The sequence below is a fragment of the Chionomys nivalis genome, chromosome 8 (genome assembly GCF_950005125.1).
Source record: "Chionomys nivalis chromosome 8, mChiNiv1.1, whole genome shotgun sequence".
Taxonomy (NCBI): Eukaryota; Metazoa; Chordata; class Mammalia; order Rodentia; family Cricetidae; genus Chionomys; species Chionomys nivalis.
Genome location: NC_080093.1, coordinates 56,920,299 through 56,936,484, shown reverse-complemented (window position 1 = coordinate 56,936,484; position 16,186 = coordinate 56,920,299). Strand labels below are relative to the sequence as shown.

Sequence of the window (16,186 nt, the reverse complement as noted above, 5' to 3'; positions counted from 1 at the left end):
CAGAGCCAGGGACAGCAGACCAGGCACCCAGGACACCGAGGAGCAGATCCCATACTATGTAGGCAGCATCTGCCATGGCCATAGTTCCACTCCAGAGTCCAGGAGTTCCATGGCCTTCCAGAACTCTGAGTCTGAATCTCAACACCAGGATATGTCAGGCCTGAAGGAAGAGGTTTGGCTGCCTCTGGGCTACATACCCAAGCACAGGCTCACTCTAACATATGGACACACATAGGGAGGTGCATACTTGCATACACATACATATATGTACACACACACAAACATGCCCATACATGCCTCTGCAACCCTTCTAGGCAGTCATGGACTAAATGACATTCCTGTCCCTGCAGCCAAAGCCTCGTAGCCAGGAAACAGGGCAGACAGACAAAAAGGACACAACAAAGGTCTGTCACTTCAAAGGACCAAGATTCCTTTTAAGTCATGAAATAACACATTTGTACACACAATTTAAGGGGAAACATGTAGAATAAGCCATTTTACGCTGCCATTGATATTTCGAATGGGCTGTGAGAAGGTCTAAAAGGCACTGCCTCTTTCTGTTGGTGACAAGAACACCAATGTTCCCTGTCTCTGCAGCCCGGAGTCCTGTCTAGCTCTTCTTCCAGGCCATGGTCTGCAGCTTCAGAACCTTGGGTTCATGGATCCACTGCACAGCCCTGGACTACCCCCATGTGATTCTGGGTGCGCCATACATGGAGCATGTGGAAAGGATGCTGAGGAAGGGACGTGGGCTTCTCAGACCCTAACCACCCCCAGGAGCCCCACCACACTGAGTCTCTGGAAAGTATCTCTTGCTGCTGGGTCTGTGGACTCTGGAGTACTGGGCCAGATGGAAATACTCGCCAGTCTGCTCGCCACCAGGTTCTCCCACATGGTCAAGGCCAGCTAACAGGTCATGGGATACCTTTCTGCTGTCCTGGTAAGGTGAGAGCCAAGGACTCCACAGTGACTCCTCCTCTGTCTAGTAGGCTTTTCATGAGGCAGAGAAGGAGGTACTCTTGGCTGAGGCTAACTGTGTCACAACGATACTTGCATTATCAGACTACAGGCCTGACTCTGGTAGAGCAATTTGAACCCAATATACAGGACCAAGGCCCTATTGGATGTCCCCACACTCTTCAGTCACAGGACTGCCAAGTTCTGTCTATCTGGCTGGGCCTTGCTCAGCCTCTATGATTAATTGAGTTTTACCATGAATGAGAAGGATAGGCCAGGCCTTCCTAGCCACACTCTTCCCTGAGGCCAGCAGGGAACTATCCTAAACTTGTCCAGGCAATGGGTCTAAGTTTCAGGACTGGTGGGGCTCTTCACTTGGTCTGAACAACATTTAAAACTCTGTAAGAGGGGCTGGAGAGATGGCTCAGAGGTTAAGAGCATTGCCTGCTTTTCCAAAGGTCCTGAGTTCAATTCCCAGCAACCACATGGTGGCTCACAACCATCTGTAAGGGGGTCTGGTGGCCTCTTCTGGCCTGCAGACATACACACAGAATATTGTATACATAATAAATAAATAAATAAATAATTTTTAAAAAAAAGTAAAAAAAAAAAAACTCTGTAAGAAACACTATCCAGCCCTAGAAGGGCTGCAGACAGTTCCATCCTCTAATCCATCAGGGTTAGTGTGTACCCTTAGCAGGCAGAGCCCAAGTGACATCAGAGCTCAACAGAATTACTCTGTGGCAAGTGACTCACTACTCACAAGAAGGTCCCAGACTTGGTGCCTGCTTCTGTAGCCACCAACTTACAAAGAAATGGGGTCTCCAGGTTAGACCCTGAGGGATTATATAGTTCTTATAGATAACACAGCTGGCCAAGTCAGTCCCTGTCTATCTCCTCCCCAACTGATGACAAGGAGTGAGGTGAGACCCATATTGCTGGTTTAGGAGATCCTCCTGGGTCCAGAACCATGGTTCTGCGGCATGTTTTGAGTGCAGCCCCGACTATGGCATCAGACCGGCTCTCACCATTCAGGAAGCCCCTCGTATGTCCCCAGGACAGATGTCACTTTTTACTCCTCTCCAAAGGTTCCCAATCTCAGGGGAACGTGGACCCAAAGACTGGAGGAGAGGGGGGCAGAGCATTGGACCCCACAGTTCCTGGGAGAAGAGTGTGTCCCAGCTTTAGCTTTCTTGTGTACAGATGTTCCGCCTACACGTAGGTCTCTGCACAATGTATGTACTTAGTGCCTGCGGAGGTCAGAATGGGGCATCAGATCCCTTGGGACTGGAGTTACAGATGGTTGTGAGACAACACGTGGGTGCTAAGAATAGAACCTGGGTCCTACGGAAGAACAACCAGTGCTCCTAACCATAAAGGTAGCTTTCCAGCCCATGGCTTTAGTGTGTTATGCCTGCATGAAGCCAAGTACCACGGGATCATAGGAGTAGTTACAGGGTACAGGCTATTCTAGGATCACAAGTGTTGGGAGTGCAAATGTCCTTGTGCACACAAATCACCAGGGAAACAAGGAATGTAAGCATGCAGGATTGCCTTTTCAATGGAAAATATGTAAAACCTGTTCTTCCATCCAGAAAGCCTAGAACTGGGCGGTGGTTAATAGCCCGAAGACCTTCAATATCTGTTGGGCAGGCAGTATCAATCTTCTATCACCAGGACCAGAGGTGGCTCTAAATGACCATTACGTTACCCGTATAGCCATAGGCTCCCCCAAGCTCCCCCAACCAGGACCAGAGGTGGCTAAAATAACCCAAATGACCTCTTTGCTATCTGTGCGACTGAAGCCCATCCAGATACTTCTTTAGGCCTTAAGCTAGCACAGGTAGCCTATCTCTAGAACCCATCTTCTTGGGAGAAATGACATGTACCCTGAGCTGAGTTTTGATGTAATTATGCTTTCTTGTGCACCAGGGATTGTATTACACCAGGAAACTTTTCTCCCCAAATTATACGGTCTTTAGATTTGTTGGCAATAAACTGCCTGGCATCAGATCCAGGTTGATGAAGTCAGTTTGAACCAAGTTTGCATTCTCACTTCTTTGAGGATCACTGCTAACCTTGACACCTGCAGGGGCCCCTCATACAAGGAATCCCATCCAAGTGCCACAGGTAATTGAAAGTCCACAGTGAAGATGCTAAAATCAAGGAGGCCTTGTGGTGTGACCTGGGAGGGTAACCGCCGAATCAGTTCCCATCTGGAGGAAGCTGTCACGCTGTAACATGGCACCCAAGGTGTGAGAGTGTTATAGGCGCTACAGCTGTGTGAGAATCTGAGCTGTGTGTGGGTAGGGGCGAGTGTGGGGTCTGAGCCTGACTCTCATGAAGGGGTGGCCAGCTTCAGGGGCTGAGGTTCCATCTGCCCTGGTCACTTTACCTACCTAGGTGGGGTCTGTGCCAAGGTTAAGAATGAAGGATAGGAGCTGGAGAGATGGCGCAGTGGTTAAAAGCACCAGCTGCTCTTCCAGAGGTTCTGAGTTCAATTCCCAGCAACCACATGGTGACTCACAACAATCTATAGTGGAATCAGATGCCCTTTTCTGGCATTAAGGTGTGTATGAAGATAGGGCAGATAAAATAAATAAGTAAGTTTTAAAATGAAGGATAAGCTGGTCTTTCCTCGATGATGAAGGAATTATAAATATGGGAAAGGAGACTGGAACAACTCAGGGGTTCTGCATTGAATTGGAGGTGTCACTATGAACCCATGAAGATCTGGGGGGAGGCTTTTTTTATGTGCATGTGTTTGTGTGTGTAGCCCAGTATCTTCCTCAATTCCCCTCCACATACATACATATGTACATACATTCATACAATTAATCTTCAAGACAGACTCTCTCACTGAACATGGAGTCCATCAATTTGGCCAGACTGACTAACCAGTAAGCTCCAGGGATCCTCTTATCTCTGTCTCAAATACTGCTGAACACCCCTCCCCCTTTTTGATTAGGGCATCAAAGTTAGGATCTCACGCTTGAGTGGCAGTCACTTTAACTGAGCTGTCTCCCCAGGCCTCATGGAGAATTTTATGTGTGCGTGTGCCTGTGTTTGTACAGAAGCAAGAAGACACAGGGTGTGTGTTTCTCTACTGAGCTCCTGGAAGCAACAAACACAATGCCCAGATTTTCCAGCATCCAAGTTTTTGAGAACTCCCAATGTCATGGACGTAAGCTCCAGCTCTCATCCAAGTCTTTTGGGTTCTCTCTGTTAGAATAGAGGGGCTCCTCTACAATCTCTGGTCCTGATGTGGGGGCATACCACTCAAGACTAAGAAGCCTTTATGCTTCATGCAGATAGCACTGGACCTTCTGCTTAGAGTTTCTCTGGCCCCCAAGCTCTATCATGACCCTCATCCCACAGTGACCCCCACCACACTAGGTCTGAGATCACTGCTCATTAGGTGAGGGGTCAAAGCCCAAGAAAGAAGTGATCAGAAGGGCTGGAGAGATGGCCCAGCGGTTAAGAGCACTGGCTGCTCTTCCAGAAGATCTGAGTTCAATTCCCAGCAACCACATGGTGGCTCACAACCATATGTAATAAGATCTGGTGCCCTCTACTGGCCTGCAGACATCAGAACACTGTATAATAAATAAATAAATAAATAAATAAATAAATAAATAAATAAATAGAAGTGATCAGGAAAGATGTGCTAGAGTGAGTGACAGAGTGACAGAGTCAGAGTCACGCAGAACCCTGGGCTAGTTATGTGGGGAGAGGAGGGGACAAGGGACCCGGGGCAGCTCCCCTGGGACCTTTAGACAATCCACTTCTTGTCTAACTCCTAAAGGGAGATGTCAATGCTAGGGAAGGGATTGAGGGGACCCTCCAACTCACAGAAGGCAAATCACAAAGTTCCTGAAAGGTCCCACCCCCAACTCAGGCCAGTATTCAGTCCTTTCTTCATCATTCGTGCTGTGGGTATCTAGGAAAGAACTCACTGTGAGTGGTTCTAAAACCCAAGAGCTCCTCCCAGTGGAGGACAATCCTTATTGCATGGAGAGGATCCAGAAACAGACCCTTATTGACACACTTTTTTTTTTTTTTTTTTTTTGGCTTTTCGAGACAGGGTTTTGTCTGCAGCTTTGGAGCCAGTCCTGGAACTGTCTCTTGTAGACCAGGCTGGTCTCGAACTCACAGAGCTCCGCCTGGCCTCTGCCTCCCGAGTGCTGGGATTAAAGGTGTGCGCCACCACCGCCCGGCCCAGACCCTTATTGAATGGAGAGGATCCAGAACCAGACCCAGCACCAAGTAGATGCTAGTACAGCAGAATACATTTGATTCCTGGGGCAGTCAGGAGTCACCCCAATTCCCCTGAGTGATTTATTCCATTGTGGCCAGTGGTCTCTAGGCTGGGCTGGAGTTGGGAAGAGCAGGAACTATTTCTCTTCCTCAAAAGCAGGCACCCTTAGGTGTCCTCTTAGGTTCAGAGGGTAATGAAAATGCTCACACAAGGCTGCGACCAAAAGAGAAACTAAGGCTCAGGTAGTTGTGAATCTTTACTTACAGAAAAGCAACAGAGTCAGAGGCCCACCAGGGGCAGGGGCTTCAGCGGGGTGCTTTGGGGCAGAAGCACAATCACTGGGTGGAGAAGCATCAGGGAGGTGCGCGGATCAAAGAAGCTAGTGGGGGTCGCTGTGAAGACAGAAGGGTCAGGGTGAAAGGGACAGAGGGCTGGTGTGCTGGACAGGAAGGCAAGCCCTGTACGCAGACCTGGAGGTAGCCTCAAGAGAGGGTGCACAGCTGGGTAGGTTTCTGGGACTGGAGGGAAGTGAGGGATGTGGGGAAATGGGGGGAGGGTGGCGTGGGGACAGGGAAGGGCGGAGAGATGGGCAGGGTAGGGCAGGGCAGGGCAGGGCAGGGTAGGGCAGGGCAGGGCAGGGCAGAGCAAGCCTGTGATCTGCGAGCTAGCCAGTCCTTGTTTAGGCGGAATACACTTACCCCAGTCAGCGGCGGGAGTGTGTGTGTGTGTGAGGGGGTCGGGACGACAGTCACTGGGGGGCCTGGGACGGCACGCCCTCCGCCTTTTGTGGGTCTTCTTTCTCTCTTATGGTCAAAGGCTTCCCTGATGGCTCTGTGCCCGCTGCTGCCATTGCAGCTGCAGTGGACACAACCACTGCCGCTGGGGTGGGACCCTTATGCTCCCCCTTGGAGGCCCGGTAGTTGTTCCCCCAAGCAGCGGGCATCTCGGTGCCATGCTTGCGGTTCATCGGGTAGGCGCCCATGGCTGCCAGGATGCTGCGGTGGCGCTCGGGGTCCATCTCAGTGTAGTACATCTCCAGGGTCAGCGGGGTGCAAATCTTGTGCTGCAAAGGCATATTCCGGACCCGTAAGGGAACCGGGGATCATAGTGAAAAAGGAGGAGGAGGAGGAGGAGGAGGACGGGGACGAGGAGGATGGTCATAATTAAAAACCCACAAAGGCAACTTTGGCTTCGGGTCAGAGGGTCAGAACCTGAGGCTCTTTCGAGAAGCGGGTGGTGTGAATTGGGGCCTTTGCTTGGGAGCAGTCTCTTAGAACCATGCTGTGTGGGAAAGGCAGAAAACATAGACTGGTGTGGGGACCATGTTTATATTGCCGGCACTGGGAAGGCTGAGTCAAGAGGATTGAAGTGAATCAGAGGCTAGTATGGGCTACATAGTGAATTCCAGAACATCTGAAGCTAAAACTTTATGTCTCTTCTTCCCCCCACAAAAAAGCCAGCCAGACTTCAGTGCCTCTGTGAACTCCATCCCAGAGACCAGAGGATTAAGGGAAAAAGAGGAGACTACTTCTAAAATATGAAGCATTTAAAAAATATTAAAAAATTTTAACTGTCATTAATGGAGTTGAGATTTTTAAAGTAGAAGGAAATATTTGCTAAATATGCAGAAAGCATTAATGCCCATAATACATTTGAAAGCCTCCTGCATCCAGCAGTGGTGGCGCACGCCTTTAATTCAAGCACTTGGGAAGCAGACACAGGCGGATCTCTGTGAGTTCGAAGCCAGTATGGTCTACAAGAGCTAGTTCCAGGACAGGGCTGTTACACAGAGAAACTCTGTCTCAAAAAACCAAAACTAAAACTACCCCTCCCAAAAAAGACCTCTCGTATGGGCATTCACTTCTTTCATCCCAGCACTTTGGAGACAAGATATTTCTGTGAGTTCCAGGCCAGCCAGGGCTACACAGTGAGACCCTGTCTCTGGAAAAGAAGAAGAAGAAGAAGAAGAAGAAGAAGAAGAAGAAGAAGAAGAAGAAGAAGAAGAAGAAGAAGAAGAAGAAGAAGAAGAAGAAGAAGAAGAAGAAGAAGAAGAAGAAGAAGAAGAAGAAAAGAAGAAGAAGAAGAAGAAGAAGAAGAAGAAGAAAAGAAGAAGAAGAAGAAGAAGAAGAAGAAGAAGAAGAAGAAGAAGAAGAAGAAGAAGAAGAAGAAGAAGAAGAAGAAACAAACCTCTTGAAGTCTAGGGAAATGACTAAGGACTAAAGGGCTCAGTAGAGAAACCTGCCAAATGCAGGCAGGTCTCCTCCCCAGGAGCTGGAGGGCACCAGGGCACTGAAGAGTTCTGCTAGCACCTCCTACTTCAGTTTAGATTAAAACACAAACACAAACAAACAAAAACCCTTCTCTCTTTTCTGTTTTTGAGTTTCATTTTGTGTGTCTGTAATTGTGCTTGAGTTGGCCAGAGGAGGTCTCCTTCAGATGGGGTCTCTCACTGAACCTGGATCAAGTCTTAGCAACTGTCCTGTTTCTGTCACCCCACAGTGCTGGGGTACAGGCAGTCACATCTGGCCTTCTCTATGGGTTCTCATGCTTATACAGTATGGCCCCTACTGAGCCATTTCTGCAGCCCTAAAACAACCTTTGCCTGGAAAGTTTCAAAAGATGGGCTCTCAGTATATTCTAGGAAGTAAGGGGATTAATCACACAGGGTCAGCCTTGTCATTTGGAAGGAAACCTAGGGGTGGGAGATGGGAAGCATTCATCCTTGATGCTGCCCCAGAAAGCCCTCCACATCCTGCCCTGGTCCTTGGTTCCTCAAGCTTACCCGAAGCAGGAAGCCATCCGGGCAGGAGAACTGGTCATACCAAATAGCCTTGTACATGATCAGCACACAGCCCATGAGAGCCATGACGAAGGCGATCATCCTTGCAGTCGGCACCTGGCAGAGAGAAAGGAACAGAACTTAGTGCAGGTGAGTTATGGCCGGGGCAGCCTCCCTGAGGGGACAGTCCCTAAGAACTGGAGCTGGGCACAATACCGCTGCCCCTACCTACATCTTGTCTCCTTCCCTGAGGTCAGCTCCGGGACCAAAGGTCCAGGAACTGGTTTTTTTTTTTTTTGTTTTTGTTTTTTTTTTTTTTTTTTTCAGACCCCGATTTGCTGGGATTCTGGAAACATCTATGATCAAGTAAACTAACTGCTTTGGCCAGTTAAATTGCATCCAGCCAATTGACCCAGAAGTTGCTACTGGTTTGCCTTGCCCATGTGGCCAACAGAAGTTTGTGGTTGTCACAGCAGGGGGACAGGATGCAAGAAGCAGTGTGTGTGTGTGTGTGTGTGTGTGTGTGAGAGAGAGAGAGAGAGAGAGAGAGAGAGAGAGAGAGAGAGAGAGAGAGAGAGAGAGAGAGAGGTCTAGTGAGGTAGGAGCATTAGTACCACCCCGGGAGGCCTCAGCGCCTTTGATGGGCACAGCCACTGAAGAAACTATGGGAAAAGGCAGGTGTTGCTTCTGCAAATGAAAAAGCACTAGAAATAGTCAGCTAAAAGTGATTATTAAAACCATCATTGACGTGGTTAAAAGAAGACAAAGAGGAGACATTTTCCAGATAAAAGGTAAAGCTCATATCTGTTCCATAAAAAGCCTGCACAGAGGTAGACAATGACAGACTGGGAGACAGGCACTTCCCATGGGAAATGTCTCCCGGGAACTCAGGCTGCTCAGAAGAAGGCTGGGTAAGGATGGACAGCTAGTGGCCAGGCAGCACTAGAGGCGACATCTGAGTAGGATTGATCCCTTTGGTCCCTAGGAGACCCAAGCAAACAAGGCCTGAGTTGCTCATCTGGCCTCTCCCCTGCTCTAACTTCCCTCAGGGAGAGGTGATATACTTACTTTGCGTCCTTCCTCTGGGTGGCCACAGGCCAGTCTTTGACCCTCCAAATCTCCAAACTTCTTTGTCTGGTCTGAGGAGGAAAGCTGATATTCTGTCTGTGTTTTGATGAGCACCTACAGGAAGAGATGGCCATGACATCTTTGGACAGCTGGTGGGGACCCAGGAGAGCCCTGAACTGAGGGGTTTGGAACTGAGGAGACAGCACTGACCGTGGGTCTGTACTGTTTGGTGGCCAGTCAGCTGTAGCATCTCAAAGCTGAAGCTAGAAGGTGAACACTGAAGGTCTGATGGCGACCACAGCTGTTCAAGGCCTTGCCAGGCTCAGGGTGGGCTCTCTGGTGGCAACTTCTACTGCTGCTCCATAATCTGGTTCCTCTCCTTCAGGAGGTCTAACCCGACTCCTCTGACAGCTTCTAGAGTCTAGAGTCCCCAGCCACTTGAGGGGCAAGGATAGATCTGTTCTCAGCCTTCACTGTTAGAGTAAGTGCAGCTAAAACGGACCCAAATCACTGGGGAGCTGCCCTGGGCTCCTGAAGGGCCAGACTAGGCCAGCCTTGGGCTACTTTTTGCTTCTTGCTGACTTCTACTAAAAGTCACCAACCCCCTCAGTCACCTGTCCAAGAAGCCTTTTTTTTTGTGCCCTAACCTAGAGTCCTGTCCAGAAGAAAAGAATGATGTCCTAGTTAATAGTTAATGTCACTATTGCTGTGATGAAACACCAAGACCGAAAACCAGATGGGGAAGAGTTTATTTGGATTATACTTCCACATCATTGTCTATCATCGTAGGGAGTCAACACAGGGACTCAAACAGCTGGAACCTGGAGGCAGGAGCTGATGCAGAGGCCACGGAGGAATGCTGCTTACTGGCTTGCTCCTCATGCTTTCTTATTAGAACCCAGGACCAGAAGCCCAGAGATGGGACCATCCACAATGGGCTTGGTCAGCCTCATCAGTCATGAATTAAGAAAATGCTCTGAAAACCAGGCAGTGGTGGCGCACGCCTTTAATCCCAGCACTCGGGAGGCAGAGGCAGACGGATCTCTGTGAGTTTGAAGCCAACCTGGTTTACAAGAGCTAGTTCCAGGACAGGCTCCAAAGACACAGAGAAAGCCTGTCTCAAAAAACCAAAATAAATAATTAATAAATAAATAAATAAATAAAAATGTAGGCTTACCTACAGCCAGATTTTAGGAAAGCACTTTCTCAGTTGAGGTTTTCTTTTTTATTTTATTTTATTTTTAATTTATTTATTTATTAAAAATTTCCACCTCCTCCCCTCCTCCCATTTCTCTCTCCCTCCCCCTTCACTCTCCAGTCCTAAGAGAAGTCAGAGATTTGCCCTGAGGGAAGTCAAGGCCCTCCCTGCTCCATCCAGGTCTAGGAAGGTGTGCATCCAAACAGACTAGGTTCCCAAAAAGCTGGTACATGTAGCAGAATCAAAACCCAGTGCCATTATCCTTGGCTTCTCAGTCCGCCCTCATTGTCAGCCACATTCAGAGAGTCCGGTTTGATCACATGCTCGTTCAGTCCCAGACAACTACAGCTGGTGCCAACGTAACAGAAAGCCAGCCAGCACAACTGGTGACTGCAACTCCATCTTGCTGGTCCTGTCAGATTACATTACAGTCTGAGTGTTTAAATTCCAAGGAATCCAGTGGTCAGTTTACCCTGGTTCAGATGAGTAGGGCTCTGGATATGAGACCCTAACTGGGAGGTCACACTTGCGCATGGTCAGTTTGGATTTCTGCCCAGTTCGGCCTATCCTCAGGGCACTTTGAGGGGAGGCAACATTGACATAAACCTTACCCATACCTTTCTGTCCCTAGGCAAGCTGAGAAGACCTGCACTGCCTCAGACTACTCACCTGGTCAGAGAATGAAGGCTGAAGCAGGCTGACATCTAGGGGGCTGATCAGAGGGACACTGTCCATGGCAGCCCCTTCGTGGCCTCCCATTTCTTTGCCTGACTTCCCAGAGAAGCTGCAGCCCAGCTTCACCATGGCGGGTGGTGGTCCTTGTCCCAGCCTAGAAACAGAGTTAGAGTCACTGCTTACCAGTCATGCAATGGACAATCATACAGCTAATTCCGGAGTAAGGACCCAGAATGCCCCAAGGCTTCTCATGCAAAATCCAGGGATGTGCTGTAAGAGGTCCAGCTCTTGGTTACACATTCCCTCCTGGCCCCTCAGCAGGGCAGAATGGAGTCTCCGGCCAGAGACTATTTCAAAATAGAACCACGATATCATCCTCTGGCCAGCCTGCTCGGGCATGTGCTTGAAGGACACATATTCCACCAGAAGGAAAGAATTCAGGGAGTCAGTGGGAGAATTGGACCTAGCAGGAGGCCCAGAGCAATGTGAATCTGTTAACTGTTGGTACTTTAAAACAAAACACAAAAAAGATGTCTATCCCATACAATATGGGACATGTCACTGTTAATTGCCATTGGTTCTCTATGTGAACTTCCAAGGAAGGTGACAAATGTATACAGTTCTGGTGGTGCAGGAAGACCTGCCCTTTGGGGGGCTGAGAGCCCATCCTGCAGTCAGGCAGTCTTTGCAGTCTGGAGGAGGGTGCAAGTCCCACTGACTCTGGTAAGTCAAGAGTGCACATGTTCAAGGATGGAGAGATGGCTCAGCAGTTAAGAAGTTAAGAGTGCTTAATGCTCCTGTGGAGGACTGAGGTTGGGCTTCCAGCATCCATTTGAAATGCCTTCACAGCCTCCTGTAACTCTGGCTCCAGGGGATCTGCTGCTCTCTTCTGGCCTCCATAGGCTTCTGCATGCATGTGCTGCACATACATACACAGATATATAAATGTAGACATAATAAATATTTTTTTAGAAAAGGATTATATACTCTTGTAGTGGCATTTAATTTATATTTTAACAAATAAAGCTTGCCTGAAGATTATAAGAGTAAAACAGCCATACTGGCCAGCCTTACAGAACAGGCAGCAATGACACACACCTTTAATCCCAGTAGGTACAGTATCTTGCCATAGAAACCAGGAGGTAGCAGTGCACACCCTTAATCCCAGAACTAGAGTAGAGAGGATTATAAAATGGGAAGAGACTCAGTCACATTCTGAGGTTTCCTGGAGGCAGGATCACCATTTTCAGACTGAAGTCGAGGTAAGAGGCAGTGGCTGGCTGTTTTGCTTTCCTGACCTTGAGGTTGAACCCAGATTTCTGTTTCTGAGTTTTTATTAATCATGCTTCACACTCTCATCTTGCAGTTGCTCTCAGAGGGGAAGGGTCCTCTAAGATGACATATGGGAAACAAAACATACTATTATTAAAACCGTCTAGGAGCTGTGTGTGGGGGTGCTTGCTTTTAATCCTGGCTTTTGGAAGGCGAAGGCAGGCATATTTCTGAGTTTGAAACCAGCCTGCTCTATACAGTGAGTTCCAGGCCAGCTACTGATGTATAGTGAGACCCTATCTCAAAAAATAAAATAAAATACTACAAAGCAAAACAACTCCCCCATCTCACATAGAACTTCAATCTCAGACAAAATCATGCCAATATAACCATTTTTAAAAGGAAATACTGCCAATGTGTTGCAAAATTTCCAGAGAAAGAACAAAGGAGCCCTCATCGGCTCCGGAGGCTACCCTCTTGCCTCCCCCTTACAGCTCTCAAGCACATTAGGAGGAGGAACTCCCAGATCAGTCCCTCCCACAGACAGCAGAAACCTTAAGTGAAACTCGAGCAAGCCGAGTTCAACAAAACATAGATCACCAAAGTTGTGTTTATTCTGGGTGTGAAATTTTGAAAGCAGTTCCATGAGGCTGGGAGACGGCTCAGTGGGGAAAGTGCTTGCTGTTTGAACCTGAGGACCCGGTTCAGATCCCAGCACCCACACAGAAGCTGGGCCATGGCTTGCATCCCACAGGGCTGGGAGGAAGTGGGCAGAGAGGTATGGAATTTGGTGGCTCAGCAGCCATTGCCAGCATAGCTGAAATGGAGAGCATGAAACTCAGTGAGAGATCCTGTCTCAAAGCTAGGTGCAGACTCACAGAGGAGACACCCAAAGTGAGCTACTTTCACACAGGTGAGTGTACCTGAACACACAAGCACACATCATACACACCACACCACACACATACCACATACACATACCACACACACACATACCAAACACACACCACATACACAAAAACCACATATACATACCACACACATACCACATACACAAAAACCACAAACACATACCACACACATATCACACACCACACCACACACAATTACACACCACACACACCACATACACATACCACACAGACACATATACACCACAAAACACTACATGCACACACACACACCACATACACACATACCACACACACATACACACCACACACACCACATACACACATACCACATACACACCACACCACATACATACACAACACACACCCCATACCCACACCCCCCACACCCCTCCCACATACACAAATATACACCACGAACACGCCACACACACTACATACACAACATATATACCACATATACACACATACACACACATACACCATTTATACCACACACACATACACATCACACACATACACATCACACCACACCACACACATACACATCACACTGCACCACACACATACCACATACACACACTACACACACATACCACACACACACACCACACAAACACATACACCACACATACCATACACATATACCACATACACACACGCACATATACATACACCACACACACATACACCACACACACCACACACACAAATACACATACTACACACACATACACACACACACACAAACCCAACAGATTAATGAAGATAAGTTTTGTTGTTTTGTTTATTTTTTGTTTTCTCTTTTGAGCCAGGCTGGCCTTGAATTCCTGATCCTCCTGCCTCAGATTCCTGAGTCCAGGATTACAGGTGTGCATCATCACCTTGAATCTGGAATCTGGGTCTTCTGTTCTGACGACCATGGAGATGCTGATGGCCTAGACTGATGTGGTGGTTTGCCCAAGAATGGCCTGCGCAAGCTCATACATTTGAAAGCTTAGTCATTAAGCAGTGTCATGATATAAAGGGACTAGAAGGGTTAGGAGGTGTGACCTTGTTAATGAGAAAGTATGTCGCTGGGGGTGGGCTTTGAAGTCCCAAGCCCCCCCACCCCCCACCCCACTGTGGATCAGCTACTTCTATCTGCCATGCCAGGCTCCCCTTTATGATGATAAAAGACTAAACCTCTTAACTGTAAGTAAGCCTGCCATTGGCTTATTTTGTAAGAGTTGCCTTGGTCATGGTGCTGCTTCACAGCCGTAGAAGAGTGGCTAACCCAGCTGATGAAGTTCCAGAAACTGCAGTCCTGAGTACTCAGCCAGCACAGTTTCACCAGGTAAAGAAACCAGGACAGAGGTTCAGAGAGTAATACAGATTATTCATGGATGAAATAGCTTTTATATTTAAACGCAGAAACAAATCCTTCACATATAAAGTATAAAAATTGAAAGTATCCAGGGTCAGTGAGATGGCTCAGTGGGTAAGAGTACTTGCTGCCAAGCCTGAAAACCCAAGTTCAATCCCCAGAACTCACGTGGTGGAAGGAGAGAACTGCCTTGTGCGGGTGTGCTGTGACCTCCTCACCTATGCTGGGACTTAAGGCCACTCACACACAGTCAGTAAGCGTGATAAAGACTTTGAAGGGTTCAGCAGTTAACAGGACCTCTGTTCAGTTCCTGGCACCTACACAGCAGCTCACAGCTGTCTGTAACTCCAGGTCCAGGGGCTCCATGGCTTGTTCTGAACTCCAGGGGCACCAGAAATACATGTGGCACACACACCAATATACAAGTAAAACACTCATACACACAGAAAAATTTAAAAGTCCAGTTAAATTTGAGTTCTTAGAAAGCAGATATACTTTTATATGTTGGTGGCAAAAATATTTTTGAGAAAAAGTGTGTTAAAATCTTTATCTTTAATGATGCGTTTCTATGTGTGTAATTTCTTCTATTATGTTTTGCCTGCACATATGTCTGTGCCCACTTGCAGAGGTCAGAAGAAGGTGCCACATCCCCTTCATGAACAGGCACGTGTGTCTGTTCATGCAGCTGTCCTTAGAAGTCAGAGGTATCAGATCCTCTGAAGCTACAGGGAGCTGGGAGCTGCTTGGTGTGGTCCTCTCTGCTCTCAACCCCTGAACCATCTCCCCAACCCAGTTTTTTATTTTTTAATAAAGTTGGGTCTCACTATATAGCCCTCTATAGTTCAAGGCTGGCCTTGAACTTAAGATCATCCTGCCTCAGCCTCTCCTAGTGTGAGCCAGGTAAGGTTCTATTTAAACAGTTCCAAAGCCCAGGACAGAGATGATGGGCAGTACTCCATATGGAAGGTCACGAAATAGTGACAGGGACCCAAGGAACATCTGAAATCCTTTATCAGGTAGGGAAGCCTCTATAGTACAGATTTGTGGAGGTTTTTATGCTTAAATTCCCTGACTGTATTTGTAGAATTAACAACTTCCAATCAAAATTCTAACAAATTTATGAACTTGAAACATCAAAATTGCATGTACAAGGTAGAAAGACAGGAACACACAAGATGTCTTGACAAAGGAAGTCTGTCTGCTGGGTGTCTGCCTTGAACACAGCAGTGTACACTGGTGGTGTTGATGCCTAGTGGAGAGAAACCCATTTGACACATTCTATAATTCAGACCTCGGTTAATAGCAGAGAGGCTGGTTGTGTCTTAAAAATTAAGGCTACTTGGAGTGAAGCAGATCCCATCACTACAGGCATATCTGAATACACAATATGAGCACACATGGGTACACACGCAATGCACACATGAACACAAGAACAAAGCACTTCAGAGACAATGCAGGAGAATATTTCCAACCCCAGGAAGAGAAAGATTTTACCAGCAATGCTCAGATTTCCTTTTATAAAAGAAAATCTCAACAAATTACCTTCCATGTTGAAATAAAAAACCCTTGCCTATCAAGACAAGACCATCAAAGAGGATAAACAGAAACTCTGAGAGATATTCGCAACACACAAGTGACAACAGGTCGTTGTCGGTTAACTGATAACGCCACAAAAAGGACAGTGAGTTTTAACTCAGTACCC

At 47.6% G+C, this 16,186-nt stretch overlaps 1 protein-coding gene across 3 annotated transcripts in view; it reads right to left on the bottom strand.

The window, feature by feature from the left end:
- Nucleotides 1–5,459: 5,459 nt before the first annotated feature.
- Nucleotides 5,460–16,186, bottom strand: part of Caly (calcyon neuron specific vesicular protein) — a 13,551-nt gene continuing 2,824 nt past the window's right edge. For 2 of the 3 annotated variants that reach the window (XR_009057595.1, XR_009057596.1), the window contains exons 2-6: nt 10,930–11,089; nt 9,063–9,176; nt 7,998–8,111; nt 5,914–6,278; nt 5,460–5,607 (exon numbers count right to left, since the gene is read on the bottom strand). Coding sequence is in view for 1 of the 3 variants with exons in the window: in XM_057779211.1 (XP_057635194.1) it covers nt 5,964–6,278; nt 7,998–8,111; nt 9,063–9,176; nt 10,930–11,089 (703 nt within the window). In the remaining 2 variants the exon portion in view is untranslated. Of the gene's footprint in view, nt 6,279–7,997; nt 8,112–9,062; nt 9,177–10,929; nt 11,090–16,186 lie in introns of all 3 variants that reach the window. The other variant, XM_057779211.1, reaches the window with a different exon arrangement.